General features: G+C 37.7%; 1 protein-coding gene and 1 long non-coding RNA gene across 19 annotated transcripts in view; one reads left to right on the top strand and one right to left on the bottom strand.

Annotated features, from left to right (window-relative positions):
* Nucleotides 1-12,330, top strand: part of LOC102161909 (uncharacterized) — a 144,509-nt gene that overhangs the window by 82,124 nt on the left and 50,055 nt on the right. The gene's annotated exons all lie outside the window — the stretch shown is intronic.
* The window catches only part of SLC12A1 (solute carrier family 12 member 1), a 90,207-nt gene that overhangs the window by 4,019 nt on the left and 73,858 nt on the right, over nt 1-12,330 (bottom strand). For all 4 annotated transcript variants that reach the window (XM_085021392.1, NM_001445000.1, NM_001445001.1 and 1 more), the window contains 4 exon segments: nt 11,761-11,904; nt 7,973-8,104; nt 7,622-7,733; nt 5,486-5,572 (listed from right to left, as the gene is read on the bottom strand). In XM_085021392.1, coding sequence (XP_084877518.1) covers nt 5,486-5,572; nt 7,622-7,733; nt 7,973-8,104; nt 11,761-11,904 — 475 coding nt within the window.

Here is a 12,330-nt window from a genome sequence, read left to right on the forward strand (position 1 = left end):
AGTAAAACTATGGCTATAGTATTGCCTCCCTACTCAAGATAAGCCCTTAATATGTGTGAGGCCTTATTAGCCTACTAGGTATTATTTGATCTTCAATATAAATATATAAACACATAGATAGTAATTATTATGCAAATACATTTCCAACATAGTGTAGTAAAGTTGTAATGTAGACACTTTAGCCCATGAGTTTCCATCTGGTTATTTTACAGATTTTATGGGAGGCATTTCATGAATTAACATAGGAGATGGCTAGCCTCCCTGAGAGTTGGATAGGGTTGCCTTCCTCACCCTTAGTTCACATGGCAGCTCCCATGCAGGACAGGAGGCTGTGGGCAGGTAGGAGAATGGAAAGTGCTCCTATGAGTTGAGTGGCTATAGAGCAATTTGAGTGTTTGCTGCATATCATGCAGCGTTTGTCCTTCTGGTGTCTGATGTTGTCTGAGATTTTCAAATGGCTATTGTTCAGGTGCATGTTAGAGGAAAAAACAAAAAATTAATAATATTTTCAAATCTGAGGCCATTTTAGGGTAATTAAGAAGAAATTATTGAATAGAAAAACTAAGAGCAATATCTCAGAGCTGTGGAATATTTAAAAAAATTATTGAAATATCTTATTCTTTTCTTTCCATAAGAAACTCATAAGATTTATTTTTTAAATTATAGCATAAAATTGAGTTTATAATTTATGGAAATAGTTGTCTTCTCATATAAGCAATTTTCTTTGGTTTTATATAACATAGCTTACTTATGACTTAGTTACTTCGGAATGAACTATAATGAGAATCAGTGTGCTGTTGGATTAAGGAATTAAAAATGAAGTGATAGGTTCAATGATCTCACCGGTTGACCTGATTTAGAATTTGCAGATCAAAGTACAGAGATTACAAAGGAGTAAGATGTCCCTTCTAGTGTGCTTTTGTTCAGGGATTGAAGAGATGCTTGATGTAGTTGATTTCTGATGCTTTGGCTAATTTAGAATGGTAGACAACCAACAGAGAAGGAATAAGACTGATAGCCCTATTATTCTTTCAATCACACAATACTTTTATTTGCTTTTCCTCTCAACAGTGCTATGCCTTCAAAGACCTTGGAAGTAATCAGTACAAAGGGGTTGGCCTAGGAGAGGAGAGCCTAGACTCTTGCTCCAGCTCTTCCATTGTCCTCCTTGATCTGGATGGCCTTGCCTATAAAAAGGGGGTAATAATGGCTGCTCAGAGCTGTCATGAGGTTAGTGGATGTTAGTATGACAATTTGGGTGACAGTGCTCTGAAAAGTAGGAAGGGCCATATAAAAGCAAAGCCTTCATTTTAGTCAACAGTCACAGGACTAAGGGTAGCAATTGACAGTCTCCCTGTTTAATTTCTACATACACTTATTTTGATCAGGGTGAGAGTTTTCTTTGCATCTCAGCCCAGATGCTTATTAGAAAGACCAGTTCAAAAATAGTTTCCTAAGGAATGGAAAGTGGAGTGGAAGTTGCTTGTTGTCTCCCCGGCACCCATGCTATGTTTCTCCATTACGGTTTGGTTGGAAATGATTCCACCCCCAGTATCAGTCAGTCAGAACAAAATTATTCCTTCTGCCAGAGTGACTGGCCAGGGAAGGTACATAATCCAGGCAAGCTTGACTGATAGGCACCTAGCAGTCCAGTGGCCACAATGAGTGTGACTCAGTGACCTAGCTTGGTCCAATCTGAATGGAGCCTGTGACCTGAATTCAACCACTGAGAAAGAGACATAAGTTTGATAGTAATTTTCATTATTTAAGTCACTACAAGTTAAGTTTCTTTTACTTGAAATTGAAACATGCCAAGTGACACAGCAGATTATCGTGGGCCTGTATTTGTCCATTTATTTTTCTCTAAACTTCTACTGCTTCATGTCCATGTTCATCCTCGATTTCTTCATCCTAAGGCTCACCCCTGAACTGGCCATTTTCCATTCTCCTAGCTAGGAGATCCAAAGGTAGCTCATGATTTCTATTTTGATTATCATTGAATCTGATTTTTCTCATAAGTAGTTTTTAATTGACTCTAGAATAGTCCATCTATACATAGCATTAAATATATGTGAGAATTAATTCAATTTAAAAAGTTAGCTTATAGCTTCCTGGTTCTTTCCCATCTTCATTCCTCATAATGACAAAGTTTAAAATTTTTTTTTGTCTTTTTTGTCCTTTTAGGGCTGCACTCATGGCACGTGGAGGTTCCCAGGCCAAGGGGTCTAATCAGAACTACAGCTGCCAGCCTATGCTGGAGCCACAGCAATGCCAGATCCGAGCCGAGCCTGCAACCTACACCACAGCTCATGGCAATGCTGGATCCTTAATCCAGCAAGGACAGGGATCGAACCCGCAACCTCATGGTTCCTAGTCGGATTCATTTCCTCTGCACCATGACGGGAACTCCCAAAGTTTAAATTTTTTAACTGCATAAATATTTCCCCATAAATTCATATAAGATTTTTTCTCTCAAATTAATGTATTTATTGTTTTAGTGATTACACTAGTATCTTTAAATTATCTGGTTAATTGCTTCTAGTTGCTCTTTGATTTCTGTATGAAGATTGCTATCTTTTTGGCTTGCAACTTTTAAGTCAGTCTATACAATACAAAATGAAATGTAACCACAAGAGCTTTTTAGTTTCCCCTGGCTCAATTATTTTCTCATTAACTGTGCTTTTGTACTCCCTCTGACCCTTGCTCTACCATATTTATAGATAATGTTCCTATGATAGAATGTCTCCATCAAGGCTTATGTTTTCTGGATAGGTGGAAGACCTATTAAAGGCAATTGAAGGGCATTTAACATTAGCCTCCAACATGGAAATCATTGACAAACTGTTTTCAACACTGTATGTCACCTGGTGACCAGGAAAGAACAGTGATCAGGAGATAGTTGTTAATGGTAGATAAATGCTACCTGGTCAAGAAGGCCCATGTGAGAGTTGAAGTTGAGCCACCACTGCAAGCTTTGGGTCCTGGGCCTGGGGTTGCATCAGCTCACAGGAAGAGCTCTTTCTCTAATTAAACCACTCGGAGGGGCTGCCTTCTAAAAATTAGCACAAAAGTGCTAGATGTACCACCAGTGGCCATTTGGGAGATTCACTGAATGACCATTTTCTGTTCTAAAATTCACCTTGAAATATTGGAAAAGCCACTGCCAGCATCAGACACATGACTGTTTTATAAAGTAATATGGCATCAATTCTAGCAGAAGACTGAGGAGAGAAGGATGGATGGCACCTCCAGCACACCTCTTTTTGGTGGCCTTTGGTATTCACACCAGGGTATATTAACTGCAGTTATTCTAGTAACAATGGATTTTTTTTTTCATTCATCATTCCCAACTCATTGAAATATCAGAGGAAATCTCCACAATTTTGAAAACTAATTCATGGTTTTTTTCCTGAGAAAGAAAATACAGCTCTTCATTGCAGAATGCTGATGATACGTAAGAAACATCAAATCAAAATGGTGTCTAAAATCAAATTTAGATACCGAGACAAAAGCACAAATTCCTGGGTCTTTTGTTTCTTACAACTGTGCTTAGAGTTAGCTCTTGAGAAAAGGAAACCATGGAACAAAGGTCAGGGACAATAGGATGAAGTGTTGAGGCTGTGATGGACACTCAAAGAAGGAAGAGATATGGTTAGGGGAAGAAGTATATTAACATCCTCAGTGATAGGACAGAAAGGATGGCTAGGCAGCAGGTGACTGTGGCTGCTGGGCAGAGACTGGCATGAAAGAGAGGGAAGGAAACGGACTAGGGTAGAGAAAACCATCTTGATGGTAAAGAAGCAAAGGATATAGAAACAAATTAATTAGCAAGTACAGAGAGGCCTTAGCTGCTGATAAAACAAACAGCTGCAAGAAGAATTCACTACAAGAACTTGGTGATCAATTTGTGCCCAGCATTGAGCCAGAGCTTATAGAAAAATCCAAAGTCAGGAGGAGACACTGTGACTATGCAGGGATTGGTCCTGTACTTGCAGAGCACTGGCAAGCTCTGGCCTCTTGCTAAGTGGCACATACTAGGGAATCACTGGACCCACTTTGCTATGAAAGAGAATACATTTCCACCAATTAGAGCCATAAGATGAGCCTGTTTGATCACATTACTGCAAATGCCAAAAAGCAACGACTTAGAAATTAAAATTCTTCAAACGAAATGTGGAAGGCTACCAGTGGTTACTGCATGACAACTCAGTTCATATTAGAATGTTAATACCATTTACCAAGGAGAGTGATAAATCTTAATTTTTCTTAAGTATCTATAACTGCAGAAATATAGGGATGCAAGGCATTAGTGGTATACATGCTGTAAGGAAATATTCCATAGTAATAATCCAGGTCATCCCTGTCAATTATATCTTTTTATCATACATAAGGTGTTCTGTCAAGCTGACCCATAGCCTTGGAGGAATCATAAATACCTTCAAATGATAGGAAGTTTGAGGTTGCTGTTTGGTCAATAAGAATGCATCTTAAATCTGGATGATGTTCAGTTAGATATTAAACTCAAGGGATAACAACGAATCAAAATAAGGGAAGAGTAAGAAACTTTAGGAATGTGGAGTTGCAGCCCATTAAGAACTGCAGGAGGAAGGAGAAATGATGGTCAATGGAAATTAGAAGGGATCCAAGAGGCCAGTGAGGACCTAAGCCATGTGGAAACCTTTGTGTCTCCTTCTACTCTCCCCTCCAGGAAGCCCCATTCTACACCAAATCAAAGGTACTAAACGGCATCCAGATGCAATAATACATATGATTTTGAACTGTAAGCAACTGAAAACATTTTATGATTGTTGAGTTATTGCTCTAAATAGTTTAATTTACAACCGCTACAATTTCCAGACAATTTTCTTGCACCTCTGGGAACTTTTGTGAAGAGCTAACTTACAAATTGTTTTCAAATGTCATGGACTTGATAAATTTAACAATTAATGAGGTTAAAATAATGTTGTTTTGAAGACATTTAAACAACTTTTTCAATTTTTTTTTTCATTTTTAAATTTTGGAACCAATATATTTTCTTGCCAGGCTTCAGGTAGTTTTAAAGGCCTCCTTTGGCAGCCCTCATCTGCTCCTCAACCAGGATGCCCCACCCGTAACTTGCCCTGATTACTCAGGTCTAAATAATAATAATGAAAACTTGCCCTGACTACTCAGGTCTAAATTGTCTGAGCTTGTGCTTCCTGCTCTTCTTGCCACCAAAGAAATCAATAACATGGAGGGCAATTCTAAAATGCTAACTAAAACTGTGTTTCAACAATTCTCTCTCTCAAGCTCATCTTCACCTTAACACCTTTTCCTTCCATTAGAACCTGATAGCCCTGTCATAAAGATATGAAATCTCTTTTTATTATATCCTATCAGGAAGTCACTGCAGTAAATCCATAACACTTTTACCTTCTAATAATAAACACAAAAGAGAAAGAGAGAGTACTACGGATAAACAAGGATCTTGTTAAATATTTCATACCTTTCTTTGTTTGGCTTAATGTTGATGTCACCAATGATATGGATGTCTGCAAATTTTATCCTAAATTTGCTCAGAAGGGAAGCCATTCTGAAAAGATGAGAGGAACACTTCACCATTGCATATTTAACTATTTTCAATCAAAGAGTTTTGTGTTTAAGATATCAAAAGCAATCATGTCTTATTTCAGCTTAGCTTTCAGACAAAGGCTTTGGTTAGTGTTTGATTTTCATTATAGTACTTGATGAATATGGATAAGCGTGGACCCAATTATTCCAAAGAAGGCAGAGAAACTTCTGTAGGTACAGTCACTGGAAACAGCAAACCAAGCTCTGCATTCATGTTCCAGGGAAGATAATGCAGAGTTGTTCCCTCTTCCTTATCATCAGGGAGTTCCTCTCATGGTGAAGCAGAAAAAAATCCTACTAGGAACCTTGAGGTGGCGGCTTCGATTCCTGGCCTCGCTTGGTGGGTTAAGAATCCGGCGTGGCCGGAGCTGTGATGTAGGTCATAGATGTGGCTCAGATCTGGCGTGGCTGTGGCTGTGGCACAGGCCAGCCAGCAGCTGCAGCTCCGATTCAACCCCTAGTCTGGAACCTTCCATATGCTGCAGGTGCCGCCCTAAAGAGCAAAAAAAAAAAGTTTCAATACTTATTGACTATTGACAATAATTTTTATAGAGTTACTGACAAACTAATAATTATTATATATTACATATTAGGGTTTTCTCCCCAGCAACTAAAAATTTTGATGTAATTTCATAGTTACAAAAGAGTTACAAGGATACTGCAAAGAAAGCTCAGATTCACCAGTCATTTATATTTTGCCACATTTGATTCGTCATTCTCTTTTTCTCTTTCCATATCTGTCTATTTTTAATCTTTCTTGCTTGCTGGCTTTCTACCTCTCACATATTCGCCATATTAAAGTAAGTTGTGCGTATTTGCCATGTAAAGTAAGTTTTCACTGGGTTTCGGCATGCCTTGGGTTCCTCAGAGGCAGAGCATTGGTGTGGTATCGTGAGCTGGCCTTTTCCAAGCCCCTGACTTACTTTAACATGGCCCCTTTACCTCTAAATACTACAGTGGGTATTTCCTAAGAACAGGGTCATTTTCTTTTGTAAACAGAGTACAATTTTTGAAATCAGGAAATTTAACACTGGTGCCACTATCATCTTATCCATCAGCCATTTTCAAATTTTATCACTTGCCCAATTCTCGAGAACTTAAGTATGGGAGGCTTTAAGAAAATATAAATTATTGTAGATACCATGTAGTTTCCATTTGCGTATGACTCTCCTTATGAGGAATAAACATATGTAATATCTTTATAAGAGCAAGAGGAAACATGAAAGATTATGGAATAAAAGCCAGTCATTATTTTGTGATTTCTGGAAGCAGCAGTTCCAGGAAGGGCTAGGACCAAGGGCCGCCAAAGGTCTTAGTCCAGATTTCCGTCAGAGACCTTTGGATGTACCACACTCCAGCAAGCACGTTTGTTGCTCTCACAACCACAGATTGACTCTCTGTGACTAAATTAATAAGAGATACAGACTTAACACTGTGGGACTATTTATTTTTTTTAATTAGAAGAGTTTTTAATGGTCATCCATTTAAACCTTTTCAAACTACGAGTGAGAAACAGGGGCCCAATGAGCAGTGACTGTTGCAAAGTCCAGCTCATCAGTGGCAGAGGGGCTTGGATCCAGGCAGTCTCTATGTTCTCTTCTAAGTGTGCTGTGCTCGAGTGACTGCCATGAATTAACAGGTGTGAAGCTCCCAGAAGAAACTATTAGACACAGATTCCTTCAGGCTCTTCCTTTCTCAGATGCATGTACTAGTCAGAACAAAATAAACCTTGTCCAAGATAATGATACTTTCATTCAAGATTTGAGATGAGGCTTCTGTGCCAAATGCTTGTTGAAAGCCTTTGTAGAAAAGGATAAAAGGACTTGAAGACAATGATTAGAAAAACTACACAGATAATTTATTGACCAGAAACCAAGTAAGCATGAGACCTACCTCAGCAGCTTTGTCTTAAAATTTATTGTGCCTTAAAGACACTTTAAGTTCTTAAAATTAAAGCATTAAAACAACAAACATCCAAAATGTTTTAACACATGAGTGATAAGTTACTTACGCAATTTTTTCTTCTTCAATGCGATTGATCTTCCCTCCAACATAGATTCTTAATTTACAGTCTTTCCATTTTTTTCTGAGAGTCAAGATATAGGGGATAAGGAGTGTTAACCCTGAAAAAAAGAGTAAGTTATGACAGAAAAGATGAGTGTATCTAACGGAAAGGAAATGGACAGCCTTATATCTTTATTCATTCCTACATTCATGGATCCTAAATAATTTAAATCTTTGGAGAACTCAGAAATGTTATTCTTTAGCTGATATTGTTTTCATAAACCTTCCCATTCAATTTGCTAAATTTATGAACATAGAAATTCTGCTCCCTAGTGTATATCCCGAAATTTTTTTTTACCTCCATCATCAAACAACCACCAAACATCAATTGTGCCTTTTCCTTGCTTCTTTTTAAATTGGGTGCTGGCTTCTACCAGTTTCTGGTTGAACTCCCCCACATGCATCGACTGGATTGTGTTAATACTGCTGTCTGTAACAAGAGAAAGTAGTACATCCATTTGTCTTTTCAGGAAAGAAACAAAATAACTTTCCAATAAATCTATTGAGGAAGACAGAGGAAGGGTCTCGAATCTGTGTTTTTTATACTTATGGGTAAATAGCCCTATTCTCCACAAAAGGAGAGAGAAAGTTCGAATCCCACAATAATTTAGATCACCTTTAATTGTTCAGATAAATTTGACATTGATCTTATGATTACAGTTTTCATTAACACCGTGTATTTTTCTTCAGGTCCTTAGTAATCTGTTTCAGAATGGAACTATTATTTAGAGATATGACAATACCAAATTATCTGAGGCAAAAGCCAAAATATTCCAATTTTTCCAGATTTCAGATATAACTCAACTTATATTTTCAGATGTACTTAAAAGTAGACATGTGATTCCTGGTTTTCTAGAGATAAGCAAAAGATTCAGAAAGATTCCTTCATTAGACAATTTGTTCACTGGAGTGCAGTTTTGCTATAAATTCCATGAATATCTGGATTACAAAGGTGTCAGGCACCATGGGCACCATTACTCCTGTTTTTCTTTTTCAAGGAATCTTGTGAATCTTAGGTAAAGCCATTTGAGCAATTAGAATCTCTGTGAATGAAATGAAGAAGCCAAGAAATATGGATAAAAATACATTTTCTTGAGTTATAGTTAAGTATGCACATAAAGTACTCAAAAATAAATTTTAATGCAATTCCCACCGTAACATGGACACAATGAAACTGTACCAGGGAACTAGGGCAGTGTTTGAGCAGAACTCTTGTTCCTATTTGCTACACCATATATATATATATATGGTATGTATATATACACACACATATATACATATATATATATTTTTTTCCCCCACGTCTTTGAAAGCTGTGACTTCATTGCTCTATTTCAAAGAGGTGGTGTCAACACAGTGCTTAGAGTAGAGCTGACAGCCTCTTCAGAGCTTCCTCTCTGATCTAAGAGGTTCTGAGATTGCTTTGTTCTCTCTTTGGCTGTTTCCATGTTTGGATCTGTCAGTTCTGAAGCAATTATCTCTTATTGTTTCTATCTCCCTAGAACTGCTAAGGGAGAAAGCAAATATCTTTACAAAATGGACCAAAATCTGCCCCCACTTACATGCAAATCAAAACATCCAGAGGACTCAAGTATGAGTGCCTGGAGGCAGTCAGTCCTGATCTAAAACTCAAGAGTAGTCAACTTTGCCCAGAGGAGCAAAAGGGTCTGCTTCAGAGCTCTGTTTGATAATTAAGGTGTTAGAAACAAGGCATAACATCTTTTTTTTTTTTTTTCCTGAACAGTATACATTTTGACTTTCAGAGGTGTGCATTTTTTACCAAAAAGTACTGTGATGCAGAAACAGGGTTCTGTAATAAAGAAGTCTTGCTTTCATTAATAAGGACATTAATGCTTCCCTCTTCCCTTTCAGCTGGAGAACAGTCTTGGGCTATGACTTCTGAATTTTCCATTGATTTTCAGACTGTTCCGTTGCATAGAGCAGATTCGCTGGATAGATAATTCTCACAAATCCACCAAAAACTTTCCTTTCCGATGATCTTATTCTAATATTTATACCCTGAAATCCTGATACACCTCCAACTTTAGCTTCAAATGCATCATTTTTCTAGAAAATGTAATTTTAAGGAGAGCAATACACAGTAGGTTCTTCCCTAGCAGGTGGAATGTTCCTAGCACACAAGGGTACCTCTTATATTTGAAGGTGGGAAATATTTGGCTTTCATATAATTCTATGTAAATATATAAAAATATTGTATTATTGGTGAAATTTAGTCCTTGGGTTATAGTAAGAAAATAAGCAAACAGAACCAAACTTTTTCCAGGGTAGAAGTTGGCCTTTTAAAAAAAAATTTTTTTTATTATAGTTGTTTTACAACGTTCTGTCAATCTCTGCTGTACAGCAAGTGACCCAGTCATTCATATATATAAATGAATATATATATATATTTTTTTTATCACATTATCCTCCATTATTTTTCCATCACAAGTGACTAGATATAGTTCCCTGTGCTATACAGCAGGATCTCATTGCTAATTTACTCCAAATGCAATAGTTTGCATGATTTGGCTTTTTTGAAGGGCCTCTTTGAAAGGTTGGCTCCTGTCAAGCTAGACCAGCAGTCTGTGGAATCTCAGTTTGGATTTTGCTACTTGATTTGGAGACCCTACCAGAGAAACAATCTTTCCAGGACCTCACACCAGTGAATGACTTCAGTAACTGTAGGATTAATTTGTGCATGAAAAAAATGAATGTTAGCATTCTAATTTTCTACCAGCAGAGGTTGCTGTGGACCTCGTTAAACTCAAACCTTTGGTGTTTCTGGAAAGAAAGCAATTTTTGAAATAAATCAGTTACTTGAATCACCTATTTAGAAAACTTATAACAAGGTCTCTTTCTGTGGTCCTCCATTCCCAGGATTTATACTAAACATTCAGAGATAAGTGTACCATTCTGTCAAAATTTGCAAGTAATTAGTGTCAGTAAAGTTCCAAGTTCAGAATTCTGTTTTGTGATAGATATATTTTTGAAATTAGAATTCTAGTTAAATTCCTTATTTATCTATACCAGTTGACTTTTAATCTCCTGAAATGTCTACAAGGTGTATGTGTGTAGGCTGTGTTTGTGTATAAACCAGTTTGGGTACTTAAATGTCTATCCTCTTTCAATCTTAACAAAGAATTTTCAATTTTATGGCATTGAATCTACTTAAGCACTATATGACACCCAAGCCAAATATTATTATTTCATTTCATTTTATTTTATTTTTGACCTCACTCATTGCATGCAGAAGTTCACTGGCCAGGGACCAAACCTGAGCCACAGAGAATTCCCTATTATTTTATTTCATTATTTATTTATTTATTTTTTGTCTTTTTTGCCATTTCTAGGGCCGCTCCTGCGGCATATGGAGGTTCCCAGGTTAGGGGTCTAATTGGAGCTGTAGCCATCGGCCTACGCCACAGCCACAGCCATAGCCACAGCAACACAGGATCCAAGCTGCCTCTGCAGCCTACACCACAGCTCACGGCAATGCCGGATCCTTAACCTACTGAGCAAGGCCAGGGATGGAACCCACAACCTCATGGTTCCTAGTTGGATTCGCTAACCACTGAGCCACGACAGGAACTCCTAGAATTTCCTATTATTTTAAACTTTTTTTTTTTTTGATTTTTAGGGCCAGCCACACCTGTAGCATATGGAGGTTCCCAGACTAGGGGTCGAATCGGAGCTACAGCTACCCACCTACACCACAGCCACAGCAACGCAAGATCTGAGGTGCATCTGCGATCTACACCACAGCTCACAGCAATGCCAGGTCCTTAACCCACTGACCAAGGCTAGGGATCAAACCTGCAACCTCATGGTTCCTAGTCAGATTTGTTTCCACTGAACCATGATGGGAACTCCATCAAAACAAAATTTTTACAGTAAGATGGTACAAAGGGGTGATAAATGACAATAGCTTCTACTGTTTAGCCATACTACCTTCTTTAAGGTAATGTCTTTCAGCCCTTACCTATACTCGGTGCCCTCAACATCTTAGGTGCTGACCTACTGACCCCTACAGACACTTAAGTCATAGATCTTTTTGTAATTGTTCTTCTAAGTTTTAAAAGCACTTACCTTTTTTAGGAGTTGTCTTAGTAATGTTCAGCTTGCCAGCTTTTTTAAATAAGCCTCGGATGCCTCCACTTCCTTCTTCACATTCATTGTCTTTGATAGTGGCTTCCAAAGCCAGCCTCTCCTGTTCTAATTTCTCCAACTCATCTAATGAAAGAAGACAAAATCACTTAACTCAGAGCAGGCAAGTTTCTAGGAACAATCTTATAAGTGATTTTAATATTAAAAATGGTGTCTAAGCGGTAAGATTATTTATACATAATATGATTTATCTGAACGATTATTAAAAAGTAATATGGATCAGAAAATTGTATTAAGAAAAATTGTAACTAGCTCAGAAAAATAGCTCTATGTGTTAAGTTATAACACATGAAGACACTGGGTTTTTATTTGTGAGGGTGAGGGAGGCTATAATTCCATCTTTATTCACTAGTAGCACACCCCTCTTCCCCCAAAAAAGCACAAAAAACAGATCCAGTGTATATAAGATCTTGTATACCAAAAGCCACTGATTTGTTGGCCTAAGCTACTGGGCCAGATATTTTACAACTGGGAGCGACAAAATCACAGAAG

The sequence above is a fragment of the Sus scrofa genome, chromosome 1 (assembly GCF_054392235.1).
Source record: "Sus scrofa isolate SSC_HxYL_T2T_F1_AM1 chromosome 1, Sscrofa_HxYL_maternal_Yorkshire_Landrace_v2.0, whole genome shotgun sequence".
NCBI lineage: Eukaryota > Metazoa > Chordata > Mammalia > Artiodactyla > Suidae > Sus > Sus scrofa.